Consider the following 14762-nt stretch of genomic DNA (forward strand, 5'->3'; position numbering starts at 1 on the left):
ATCTCGAAGCAACTCCAAACGAGTGTAAAACATCTATTATTGTAGATTTTTTTTACTCTGTTTATAAAAATGACTCACCGTAAATAAATTTTGACACACCCTACCCGAGCTCACTCATGCGTAATATAACTATACGCTAACTCACTAATATAGTTTAGAAATTGACCAATTCAAAGTGACTCAACCATAAATGATCATCGTGTAAAAAGGAAAACCCACATCATGATTCTAAAAATAGTTACAGAGTTGAAAAACGATTAACTATGATCAATATATCTCTAGAGTTAATATATATAAGCGTTTTATAATATGTAGCAAACTTTTGACGTGACTTATGATCTTATAACCACTTTACTGTTTTAAAAATACTCTATTTTCACTAGTTCCATAAATTAATGTAGATTACGGTTTAGAAACCCGTCATTTTTTACAAAAAAAAAAAATAACAACCATTATATCTTGAAGACGGCTTAATGTTTATATATTCAGTTGTTTTTGAGAAATCAAAATAAAAACGTGTGTTTTAGACTACCCGTATTATTTTCTAAACTTTTGGTTATGTGACTCCACATTGTTTTACTTTATTGTTTCTCGAAGTTATGGGTTGGCCTTCTGACTGAAAAGTAAATGATGTCAAAGATTTTCGAAAGAGAACTGTGTGAGATGTAGAGTAAAGTCCACTTCTGCACAAATCAAATGCATAGTTACATTAAATTATGAAAACATTAATGTTACTTTGTCATTGTACCAACTAGGCCTAGTACCAACTAATAAATACATAATCGTATTTTTTGTTTGACATCATATACATAATTGTATTCGACGAAACTTCTCATTTAATTATAATGTTTTTTTTTAAATGAAGGATAAATATAATACACATGGTTGCGTGACTATATATATGGGGTACATTAACATTTACAAAGGACACATGCAGGGCCATGTGAAGAGCCCTAAGCAAATTTAATGCGACTGTTCCTCTGAGGATACCGCTAGTTAATTACTCCATCCGTTTTATAATATAAGATGTTTTGGATAAGTTTTGATGTTTTAAAATATAAAATGTTTTGATATTCTTAAAATACTTTAGCTTTATTGAAAATTGGTTAACCAATTATATTTATGATTGGTTAACTTATATTTAATTTATATTATTTTTTAAAAAACAAGTGTTTTTATTCTTATGCATTCAAGCAAAACATCTTATATTACTACGGAACTAAGGGAGTATTTCTTTTATTTTTGTATCACTTTCAGCTTTTTATTTCCGTTGACTCTCCCATTGCTAGTCGTCATATCAATTTGTTAATCACAATTTAATTAGGTAGGTGGCAGTGAAGAAGACTGAAGTTTGGTAAACGTGGATTATTGTTGTTAAATAGGGTTTAAAAAGGTTTTTATTCGACTTTACTTAGCTGAACGTGTTAGAACTACAAGATGACATATATTACACGTTTGTATGACAAAAATGTGAAATTTCATGTTCACATAAGCAATAACATGATATATATATATATATACTGATATATATATATATATCGTGTTTCCATGTCAGAAACGTGTTATTTTACGAGATAAAATTGGACAAACAACTCCTTGGTAACCGAATGACATAAAGTGAAACCGAATGACATTTTGTGAAGATAACTTGCTTCGGGAAAACTGATATGTTTTTTTTGACATAGAGCTCTCAGGTACTATACAGTGAAGTAACTATTTACGGAGCTAATAGTAATCTTCGGATGATTATACTATAAATATATAACTATAATAGGGGAAGAGCTGGTAGATTTTGATTGGAAAATCAATTTTTGAAACAAAAGAGGACATGTTCCGGAAGAAAAAGAAAAACAAAAAAGGATCACTAATGAAAGCAATGAAAGCTAAAACATGTATAATTTTGAAATAGAAGAAATATTCGTGGAACTGAAGAAGTATTTTTTATAAAACATGTATCATTCTAAAATGGAGGAAGTATTATGTTTACAAGCACTACTTTTTGAAACCAATATTCTAAATTTTACATAATTAAATCCTTAAATCGTACGGAAATTTTAATTCCAAGAAAACACGCAAGCCACCTAAAACTCTCCAAATCAACAAATCTAGGAAAAAACGTTGCTTGGATGGGGGATGTCACCACCTAAATCTCTCCTAACCTAAACAGAATCGAACTAGAATTGTCACCTCAAACTAGAATAACTTGTTCCTTGAATGGGATGCTAATCACCTTAACTTTTCCTAACCGAAATCACCAAAAAGAATAATAAGCATGAGTAAATTCTAGGCTTTTTAACTTTTGTACTTTAAAGAGGCTCCATGCATATCTTTATAAGCGTGCACATATGCCCCAATTTATTCTCATCTTATTTCACACTCTACCATTCTTCTTTCTCAGCCATAGGCACCAATTGGTCCAGCACTAATGAATGTATAACTGTAGAAGACTTTGCATAATCATTTAGATCATAAATTTACAATGCTGCAATAACAAATAGAGTCATAGAGATCACATTTTCCCAACAATTTGCTTTCAATTCAAGATTAGGCAATGATCTTGAGTTCATAAGAAAAACAACTTGATATATAGAATGATAGCATACAATGTTCCTATAAGAAGAGATTCACATTGTGGAATCTCTCAAATATTAAATCACAACTCCAAGAAAAGAATAATGTAAGAAAAATCTATACTCCTTTCAAGAATAAAATGTAAATGAATAAAAATCCATAAAAATTTCTCAAATATTGAAAAAAAACAGAACCAATAAACCAAAACAAATAAGAAAAAAAAAATTATTTTTTAGTTTTCAAGTCTACAGGCGTAAATGAGGAGAGAGAAATCAAGCTTGTCTTGTTCATCTTTCTGAACCATCTTCTTCTCTTCTAACCAAAGCCTGCTACTGTCCAAACCATTCCTTGTCCTAAACATGAACACAGCTTTTCCACAGCCTTCAGGATTACAAAAGAACCAATCATGAACATCCCACATGAGATCCACAAGAAGCCCATCAACGAAAATCGTCTGGTTCCCTCTAAAATTCCACTGAAGCCTCTTCACTTTCGTAACCGTCTTCTCATCGATACAAACAGAGAGAACAGGGGAACGATGATTATGAGTACTACTGCTCTGTTTCAAACCCTCTGTTTTCTCCGCGCTGCATCTGATGACGATCTCGTGCGAGTCTCCCGATTCAACGAACTTAGCTTTCGTCGAGTAAAACGTGTTCCCGGAGAAGTATTCTTGCCGAGAGATCAGAGACTTTCCCGAGTCGAAACCATCGAACGCCAAACTCTTTTTCTTTAAAGTTTCTTCGGAGGAGTCTCCGAGGACGAGAGCTAACCGAGCATCCACGAGGACGATGACGTAGAAGCTTTGGATCGGTTCAGGGCACGTGTTCGAGTCGTACTTAGCGGAAGAAAGATCCCATAAAGCCTCGATTTTACCGAGATCAGAGTCGACTGATTTGTTTCCTTTCTTCTTGCGGAAGAAGCGAGAGGAAGTGTTGAGTTTGAGAGACGTTGAAGGGTTTTGATCCGCGGAGGAGACGGAGATGCTGAGACCGTGCGAAGGGTTGATCTTATTGCACCATGTGACTTTGATGATGAGGTGCTTGGATGGTAAAGTGATTCTGTAGATGCTTGTGATGGAGGTTTGTATGGATGGTATGAGAGATGGAGGGATACAAGCGTTACTAGTGTTGTAGTTTGAACATGATGATGATGATAATGATAATGGATGTGTCACGTTTATTGAGTTTTCGCTGAAACATGACACCAAATCTCTCATCTTCAATGTTCCTGGGGAAAGAAAATGAAAATTTCCCAAGTTTGGTTTGTTTCCTTCTTGAAACAGTAAAGTGTTTTTTTTTTGTGTGAACAATTAAAAGAAGATAAAATGTTGAGAAGAGGAAGAAGAAGAATCAATCTTGCTTTTCTTATTTATCTCTCTTTCTTATTCTTTTTTTTTTCTTAGAGAGAGAAGAAAAATTAGAAAAGTGAAGAGAGAGAGAGAAAGGGATGAGTTAGGGTGTTTCTGTGTGTGCAGTTGTACCAAGAAGACTGCATATGAATTGAGCTACAAGCCGAATTTAAGTAGTTTTGAGCTTTCCTTGTCCAGGGGACACAACTTTTTTATTTTAAAATTTTATACTGCAATTGTGTATGCTAACTGTTTTAAAAAGATTTAGTACACCTTATGTCTTATACGGGAAATGAATTGTTAGTCAGATATGACTTTATTTTTTATATAAATATCCAAGTTCTGTACTTTGAATTTAGTTTATGATTTACAAGACAGAATGATAAAAACGTCACATGTTCTTATTTCGTCTAAAAAATCTATATAGATCCAAAAAAGAGTTTACGATTATAATTCTTCAAATATAATGGGTCAAAGCTACTCTAAGTTAATACATAAATAATATCATCGATTTATTGATAATTTGGTACCAAACCATCTGCATAATTAAGGAAACCGTTTCCGTAAAATTAAAGGTAGGTTAGTACTAAAACAGTAATGACAAATTACGTTTTTATTCCATCTCGTAGTCAAGTGGAGAGTTACACCTTACAACCACTAAGAAAACAAAAGAGTTTGATGCGTAAAGTTCTATTAGATTTATGGATGGATGGAAAATATGTCTTGAATCCGTTTCGAAACATTAGATACATTTAAGAGTTTTAGAACTTGATAATAAAACTTGCATCAACACCATTAGTTGTACTTGTTGTTGTGTTTACTGAATCAACTGTGTTGCATTAAACGTGTTGTATCACTTGCTGGAAGTTGCATCAGATTATTGGCCCTAGTTAAGAGGAGCATGTTTTTTGGCTATATACTGAATTACGAAATCATAAAGAACGTACTTGGTGACTTAGCTTAGTGTATACTTATACAAAATATAATCAACTACTATTATAATTAGAAGGAACGAAGAGAATTAAATTGAGAGAAAGGGTCAAGCCACTCGGTTCATTAAACTTCAGAAATTTTGAAAAAATCATGTCGCTGCATGTGGTAAGAAGGTACGTCGAAATCAATACCTGCCCATCTGTTTAGAGTGGTTCAAGACTTTTTGTTATTAAAAACTTAAATATTAAAAGAATTTCTCTAATGAATTTACAAATTTTTACGGGACTTATTTTAAACCTATAAAAAAAAGAAGAAGATAATATTGGCCTAATTAAGAATTCGGGAAATTGAAAAGGAGAAGGAAGCTTTGGTGTAAAAGGAGATGATGAACCAAGCTCGCCTTGTAATGATAACTACATATCAGATAATAATATCTTTCGACAATGTCAAATGTCAGCATCAATTACTAAAAGCCAGTAAGATGATATGGGTTCATGATGATAACACTTTCACAAGTTGAAAACATATGTTTATATATTAATGGATACGAACATTAAGGCAGCTAATATGACTCCAATGGATAGGAACATTTGGACGATTGTGATTCTGATATGAATCGGGAAGATGGACAGCAAACCCTACAAATATACAAGCCTTCTTATTGAAAGGTCCCCCTATTCCACTTGTGAGGGTTTACGGTCTATATAGTGTCCCCACAGGCCACAACGGACCATCATATTTAATTAAATACGCCCATGTATGTAAGTAGCTTCTCATTCTATCACATGAACACATAGGTTATTAACAGCACTGTTGTAATAAAATAATAGTCATTTCATTGCATAATAGCTACGCATTAGCTATTCGATCCATATGTATACTATACTCCCTCTCTATGTATGTGTTTTGTATGTTTCTCTATACATGTAGGATGTAGCTGGGTTTAAAAGGGTAAGTGTTGGTTTTGATGTATCTGTATGTTTTAGTTTTTAGCCCCGGGTTTCATGTATGTTAAAAATGTTTACATATTATAGTGTTTATAAGTATCAAAAATATTTACATATTATTTGAATAAAAAGACACAAAGGAGAGCAGAATAATCATCAAATGTCTAGCTTTCCTCATCAGACTTCCCATTCATGGTTCTAGAATTTAGACACACACTACAAGAAAACAGCGGTATTCTGACGGACGATCCGACGGAAAATGAATTCCTCGGAATATACCGAGGCATTTCCGAGGCAATTCCGAGGAAATACAAAATTTTGCTTCCTCGGAATTCCGTCGGAATATTCCGACGGAATTCCGAGGAAAACACATTTCGTCGGAATATTCCGACGGAATACCGAGGAAACTAGTATTCCTCGGAAAAAACCGATGAATTCCGAGGAAATATTATAGACGTTAGAGAGCCGTTGGAGAGCCGTTGGGGGATTTTAAAAATTCCGAGGAAATTCCGACGAACTAGCCGTTTGCATCGGAATTCCGTCGGAATTTCCTCGGACCGTCGGCAGGATTTCACCTATAAATACAAGCACCCCTCTTCCTCTTCATTCACACCATATCTTCATCCTCCCTCTCACTTTCTTTACACACGAATTTGATTCATAAAAAACATGTCTTCTTCCAATTATTTTCGTTCTTGGATCGATCGACCTCATTTGGATCCGAACACGAGATTGCTTACGGAAGAATACCAACAAGGTATAACCGAATTCATGGGGTTAGTTCACCGACAACCGGAAGCAAAAACAGGTATGTTAAGATGTCCTTGCTCTAATTGTAAAAATAAAAAAGTTATTAAAGAATGGGATGTTTGGACTCATTTATATTTGAGTGGGTTTACACGAAGTTACAAAATTTGGTATCATCATGGAGAAACTGATTATGAACTTGGTAGTACTAGCGAACCTCAGCCACCGGTTAGATTAGAAGATCCAATTAGAACGGATGTAGATTACGGTGTAGGTACTGAGCAGATGGTAAATGATCATTTTAGAGGGGAAGATTTACCCAATGCCGAAGCTAGGAGATTTTATGATATGTTGGATGCTGGAAAGCAACCATTGTACGAAGGTTGCAGAGATGGTCATTCAGCTTTATCATCTGCTACAAGATTGATGGGCATTAAGACGGATTATAATTTGGCTGAAGACTGTGTGGATGCGATTGCTGATTATGTAAAAGGTATTCTACCTGAAGATAATGTAGCTCCTGGCTCATACTACGAGGTTCAGAAACTCGTAGCTGGTCTTGGTTTATCGTATCAGGTAATAGATGTATGCAGAGACAACTGCATGATTTATTGGAGGGCGGATGAACAGCGGGTTTCATGCAAATTTTGTGGGAAGCCTCGTTATAAAGATACGAGTGGAAGAATTCCAGTACCATATAAAAGGATGTGGTATTTGCCTTTGACGGAAAGGTTGCAGAGGCTGTATCTGTCTGAACGCACAGCGCAACCAATGAGATGGCATGCGGAGCACTCAACAGATGGTGAGATCAGACATCCTTCAGATGCAAAAGCGTGGAAGCATTTCCAATCAAAGTATCCCGACTTTGCGTATGAGAGAAGAAATGTCTACCTTGGATTATGTACTCATGGTTTCAGCCCGTTTGGCAAGAGTGGAAGACAGTATTCTCTATGGCCAGTCATTCTTACACCATACAACCTACCCCCAAACTTGTGCTTGCGACGAGAGTTTTTGTTCCTCTCGATTCTCGTTCCCGGACCAGAGCATCCTAAGAGATCACTTGATGTGTTTCTTCAGCCACTAATATATGAGTTGCAACAACTATGGACTCAAGGTGCTGAAACATACGATGTTTCGTATAAAGAAAACTTTCAAATGCGGGCAGTACTAATGTGGACAATAAGTGATTTTCCAGCATATGGTATGTTATCTGGATGGACAACGCATGGAAGGCTATCATGTCCATATTGTCAAGATAACACTGATGCTTTCCAACTAAAACACGGAAGGAAAACGTGTTGGTTTGACTGTCACAGGAGATTTCTACCACCAGATCATCCATATCGTAGAAGTAGGAATTTGTTTACGAAGAACAAGAGGGTGTTTGACAGTCCACCTCCGGAAATTCGTGGGAAAGATTTGAAGACACAACTTAGAGATTTTGGTGCAGAAAGAACGCCAGACGTCGGTGGACATGAGCATTTTCCGGTAGATGGTGTTGGAAACCTACATAACTGGCACAAAAAAAGTATTTTTTGGGATCTGCCATACTGGGAGGATCATCTACTAAGGCATAATTTAGATGTCATGCATATCGAGAAGAACTTTTTTGACAACCTGATGAACACGATCCTTAATGTTCAAGGTAAAACAAAGGATAATTTGAAGTCAAGACTGGATTTAGTCGATATATGTGCTCGTTCAGAACTTCATGTTGATGAGAGTGGTAGGGCTCCTTTTCCCATATACCGACTTGATGCAGCGGGAAAGGATGCGTTCTTTGATTGGATTTCAAACGATGTGGAATTTCCAGACGGTTACGCATCTAATTTGCGTAACTGTATCGACAGAAAGGAAGGAAAGTTTACTGGCTTGAAAAGCCATGATTGCCATGTAATGATGCAGCGTCTCCTTCCGTTTGCCTTCAAGGAACTATTACCACGAAATGTTCATGAAGCAATTGCAGGGATAAGTGGTTTCTTCCGCGATTTATGCACAAGATCAGTGACTCTTGAAGGTATTGAAAATTTGAAGACTAACATAGCTGTGATTCAGTGCAACCTTGAGAAGATATTTCCTCCCTCATTTTTTGATGTTATGGAGCATCTTGTTATTCACCTGGTAAGAGAATTGGAGCTTGGTGGTCCTGTGCAGTATAGATGGATGTATCTGTATGAGCGGTATATGTTCCATTTGAAGAAGATGGTGAAAAATTTAAGTAGGGTGGAAGGGTCTATAGTCGCACAGATGATCAATGAAGAAACTTCAAACTTTGCCGAGTACTACTTTCCAGCAGAAGTTCAGACCAAAAACAGAAGACCTGCTCGGCATGATGATAGAGGCGAACGGGCAACATATCATTGGAAGGTTCCAGACATTTTCACAGACGTTGGACGACTTAGCGGAAAACCAAAAGACCGTCGACTTACTGATCAGGAGCGCAGTCATTTGCAAACATATTTACTCACCAACTGCGAAGATGTTCTTCAATATGAAAGGATTTTCATGGCAGAAAAGCGGTTAGAATATAGATACGCCACAGAGGACGAACTAGAAGAAATGAAGCAGAGAGAATTTGGTGGATGGATGTTTACCTATGTGAGTGATGGTTTGGCCAGAGGTGAAACATTTGACGATTGGATACGCGAGATGGTCGTTGGACCAAACTTTGTTGTGAAGTCATATCCGAGATTTTGTACTCGAGGATATGCATTCACAACTCAGAAGAGGAGACGTTCGAGTACGACTTACGATGCTGGTGTTTGTTCTGCATCAGGAGATGATGTATACTACGGACACATAAATGAGATTTTGGAAATCAAGTATTTGGGCATGGTTGGATTGCGCTGTACTGTTTTCTATTGTGACTGGCACGACAACACTCCAGATCGAGGTGTGAGAACAGATGCATTTGGTGTTACATCAGTAAATTCAAGACGGAAGCTGCAATATTATGATCCTTTCATTCTTGCTTCTCAGGCCGATCAGGTTTGTTATATCAAGTACCCCCGGGTAAGGAACAGAGATGATCCATGGGTTACTGTTACAAGACTCAACCCGAGAGGCCGAGTTCAGGGAAGTTCTGAGCTGGAAGACCCACTACAACCAAGCACATCCGGCAACTTAAGTGCAGCAGAAGATTTAGGTGGAGTTGGCCTTGTAGTCGATTTAACTGACTTCGGAGAAGAAGCCGCCGTTCACGAAGAGGATGAACCAGTGATTGGAGAGTTTCACCAAGATCCAGATTCAGATTCATCTGGTGATGACGACTCGGAAGAAGACTAGCCTCGACCTTTCACTCACTTCCCTGTCGAGAAGCAGCATCTGTGGTTTCAGCAGTTTGCGGTAAGTATTCTAATTTTTAAATTATATTTTTTATATTATTAAAACTATTTTTTGTAATTATTAAACTATTTTCTATATTTATTAGACATTTTAAATATTATTAAAACTTATTTTTGTAATTATTAAACTAATTTATATATTTATTAGACATTTTAAATATTATTAAAACTTATTTTTGTAATTATTAAATTATTTTTTTAATTATTAAACTATTTTTTATTTAAAACGACGATTTTTGTAATTTTTAAACTATTATATTTTTGTGCTTAAAAACTATTTTTAAACTATTTCAGCAAGAATTCAACTGGAATGCCGATGATACGCTCTCTATCTATCACCATTTTGTCCATAAAGTTATGGACAACTATGGGAAGCAGATGTACGAGTGGAAGAAGAAGTGGGAAGTAAACAAGGTAGTTTTTAATTTATTAACAATTTTTAATTTATTAAACTATTTTTAAAATTATTAAACTTTTTTTTTTAAATTAAAAGGTCCCAAAGTCGATGAACGGCACGGTCTGGAAGGAGTTGTGTGCGCATTGGGATAAAGAAGAGACGAAAGAAACTTCTTCCACCAACTCCAACAACCGCAGGAGCGACCGTAAAGGAAAGGGCATCTACAAGCATAACTTGGGTGCTCAATCTATTGCCACTCTGGCGGATCGCATGGTAAGCTCAACCGCTTTTTCTTCAATTATTTAAGTTTCAGAATTTTATTTTTTTTGCATTTTCAAATCTCTAATGTTTGTCTAATTTATTTTTTTTCAAGGCGGAAGAAAATGAAGGCCACCCAGTTGATGATCTCGCCCTTATGAAAAGGGCGTATACCAACAAGAAGACCGGCCAGATTGATGATGGTCTTGTGAGGGACGTGGTCGACCTGGTCCAGACTCAGGTGTATGACGAAGTGTCTCAGCTTCAAACCGATGATGACGATTCGACGGCCTCGACCAACTTGTCTCGGGTTCGAATCAACGAAATCGTTGAATCGGTAAGTTTTTTTTTTAAAAGTTCAATTTAATTATTTCTTGATTTTTATTTTATCATCAATTTAAATTATCTTAACTTCGTTTTATTTATATTTCAGTCGGTTCCAAAGAAAAAGGGACGTTTGGTCGGTTTGGGTCGTCGCTCCCGGTCGGCTGCTCCTTCTTCTGCACCACATGCGTATGTTGATCCAGAAGTTCTTACGGCTCAGCTGAAGGACAAGGATGATCGGATATCTGCGTTGGAGGCTCAGATGGCAGCTCAACAGGCGGGCTATGAGACCCAGAAGAGGCTGAACGAGCAGATGATGGACATGATGAAGAGGATGTACCCGAACGAGACGTTCCCGAACATTCAAGACCCGTAGTTTTTTTTTTTCCAAAAACTCTGAATGTTTTATTTAAATTTGAATATTATCTACTATGTTTTATTTTATGTTTTATTCAATTTTAATTTTAAATTTTAAAAATTTTAATTTTTTTCCAAAAAAAAATAATTTTAAAAAAAATAAATTTTTTAAAAAAATAATTTTTTTCAAAATTCCGAGGGAATGGAGGTCCTCGGATAATTCCGAGGAACCTTTATCCCTCGGTAAATTCCGACGAACATTAAGTTCCTCGGAATTGTCTGAGGGAAAAGATTCCTCGGAATTTTCCGAGAAACTCAATTCCCTCGGAAAATTCCGAGGGAAGAAAGTTCCTCGGAATTTTCCGAGGAACAAATGTTCCTCGGAATTTTCCGAGGAACAAATGTTCCTCGGAATTTTCCGAGGAACTTTCTTCCCTCGGAATTTTCCGATAAATATTCCGAGAAATATTTCGTCGAAACTTCCGAGGATTGGACCATCGGAATTCCTTCGGTATTTTCCGAGGAACCTTCCGACGAACATTGTGTCCTCGGAGTTTCCTCGGAATTTTGTTTCCTCGGAATTCCGTCGGAAAATTCCGACGGAATTCCGAGGAATTATGAATTTCCGAGGAGTTATTTCCGAGGACTTTTTTCGTCGGTATGTCCTCGGAATAACGTTATTCCGACGACATACCGACGATTTTTTCCCTCAGTATCCCGATGTTTTCTTGTAGTGACAAGATAACCCAAAGATTAGACTTGTGAGTCGTTCTGTATGATATGATTGCAAACTGCCGCAATTCGGCAGACTTAATTTCCTGACAGACAGTTTTTTTTCTCTCTCTCTCGAAATAAAGATCCCAAATCTATCTAGAGCTTGGACGCAAGACCACAAACTTAAATACTTACACTAATGAATAACAATTAGGGTCTCTAACAATTAAGATTCAGAATCTTGATTCTCATTCAAGAACTTGAGTCAGGAGAGCACGACATCTTTAATAAGAAATTAAGTTTGGGCCTGGTTATATGTTACTTACTGTGAATTTTTTTTACTAAGAGAGCCAGAGAGAGAGAGAGAGAAAGATTATTAAGGACCAGGGAACCATGACCTTAATCAATGGCGTCGTTTAGGGAGAATATCAAAAGCAAATTTGGTTTAAAGTGCTGATTTTGAGGTACAAAATGTGTTTGATCAAAAAAAAAAAAAAAAAAAAAAAAAGAGGTACAAAATGTGAGAACTTGATTTGTTATGTTTTGCTTTGTTGTTAATTATAATAACTCCAATTTGACTTTTAAAGTTTTAAGTAAACATTAGATTGGTGATTTATCATTTGCCAGACATGTGTGTGCATATGAGAGTAGATTTGTAGGTTTCTTGAAAGTTTGTTAGCTAATCACTTTCTCATGAGACAAAGTTGACATTATTGCAAAGTTAAAATAAAAAGTTGTTTTGACAAAATTAGTATATAAATATTTAGGTCAGAAACACGAAGTTTGGTGGAAAATCCTTGACATGAATTTATAATATTTATTTTTGAATCTCTCGACAAGATTTACTAAGTCATATCCATAATTTGTTTAATCAAATGCTTATATTTATCTCAGCCTTTAGTTTTCATTTCAATTTCTAAACTTGTACAGCCCAAAACTTCAACTTCTTTCATGATGTCTTGAACAGTTTTGTTTCTATTAACACACACTCGTAAAATATTCTGAACATTCAAAAGAAAAACAATCTAGCATCAATATCAATCATTTTAGGTGTTTTCTTTTCGATATCAGTATTAGAAAAACACTATCCAACATGTTTTAGATAAGAAAAATAGGAAGAAAATTCACACACTAAATACAAAAGAAATAATGTTTTTTTTTGGTTCACATTTGCAATTAGTGACTGAAATAATCAATAACTAGACATAAACCACTTTCCACTAAGAAGCACAAAATAATCAGATTTGGTTTTGACGACCCTTAACCAAAGTGGAAAATTAGAAAACAGAAGTATAGCTTGGCTTGGTATGTGGGAACGAACTTAAGTGCTTTATTGAAACCACATGGGTGGCACAAAGCCAAACAATGACTATTCGATAATGATTATAAAGACTGTTCTTCTTGTTTTGGCATCAAAACGGGTCCCAAAAGAAAACTTCCATATTAATTTTGTGGAGGACGCAGACCAAAACTAGAGCCTGCAGAATTCATCATTGTATATAGTTTGTAACTTTCTGAAACAAACCCATTCGAACGTACCCACTTTCGTGTCTTAAAAAAGGTTTTTGTGTGGTTATAGCTGGTTTCAAGTCTCTCTCAATTAAGTATCTGCAGAGATCTCTACCTGGTATTGATTTCTACGCATGCCTACTTGAAGAGAGATGAAGCCAAGAATATATGGAGCTCTCACCAAATCTCACCAAATGAAAGATTGGAGAACCAAAATCTCAAGAGATATTCCAGAAAAAATAAACAAAGAACAACTGTATTGTGTTTAAATAGTTTTCCTTCAACAAGAGTGACTAACTCATTTATATTCTGAATAGGTTCATGGGGTTGGAAACTATATGAGAAAATTAGTAGCAACCCAAGTGGAGCTATTTTCAAAACAGGACATATGAAGACAAGACCACAAATCTCATGGATACATGAAATCTACTAGGAGTCTCTATGCAGAAACTTATAACAAGCAAAAGGCATAACTAGGGCTGGGCAAATCAACCGAACCCGAAAATCTGAACCGAACCCGATCCGATAAAAATGAATCCGAACCGATCCGAACCCGATATAAATACCGAATGGATCCTGTTTTTTGGTATTTTGGGTTATGGGTATTATCCGAACCGAACCCGAACTTAAATGGATATCCGATAGAACCCGAAACATTTAAAATCACAAAAAGAACTTCTACCAAATATGATCTTAATTCTTAATATGTATCTAAAATACTTTAAGATATTATTGAACTTCTAAAATAATTATCTGTTACATGAAGGTTGATGGTGGAATGTGGCGGTTGATGCCTAAAGTTTTTAGATTTTGGTTTTGTTTTTATTGAATAATGTTTCTCATTTCATGAGCACTTATTTTTTGTTTTATGATTTCATTTATATGGTTTTCTTTCTATCACTAACTATGTTTATCTTTCACTTGATTTTGAATGATCACGTTTGATGTTTTTTCTTATTTTTGAATCGATTTTACTTATGTTTTGGCTTTTAAAATATGTACAAATCATGTATTTTAAATCCGAAGAACCGATTTCATTTATGTTTTAGTTACAAAATAAGTACAAATCAGGTATTTTTAATCCGAATAACCGATTGGGACCCGAGCCCGAAAGTACAATGGGTTATACCGGTTCTTTGAAGATTTACTAACCCCGACCCGAACCCGATAGAACCCGAACCGGTCCCGAACCGAACTTTTATATAACCCGAATGGGGTTGATTTTGATAAACCCGAAAAACCGAAACCAGAATGGATAAAACCGAAACCCGATTGGGACCCCGAATGCCCGTGCCTAGGCATAACTGCAC

At 35.8% G+C, this 14762-nt stretch overlaps 1 protein-coding gene across 1 annotated transcript; it reads right to left on the minus strand.

Annotated features, from left to right (window-relative positions):
* Positions 1-2562: 2562 nt before the first annotated feature.
* LOC106449961 lies at positions 2563-4201 on the minus strand. Its single transcript, XM_013891619.3, has one exon. The coding sequence runs from the start codon at positions 3788-3790 to the stop codon at positions 2804-2806; it is 987 nt and encodes a 328-aa protein (XP_013747073.2). The 5' UTR covers positions 3791-4201; the 3' UTR covers positions 2563-2803.
* Positions 4202-14762: the final 10561 nt, after the last annotated feature.

This window comes from Brassica napus, chromosome A4 (genome assembly GCF_020379485.1).
Source record: "Brassica napus cultivar Da-Ae chromosome A4, Da-Ae, whole genome shotgun sequence".
Classification (NCBI taxonomy): Eukaryota; Viridiplantae; Streptophyta; class Magnoliopsida; order Brassicales; family Brassicaceae; genus Brassica; species Brassica napus.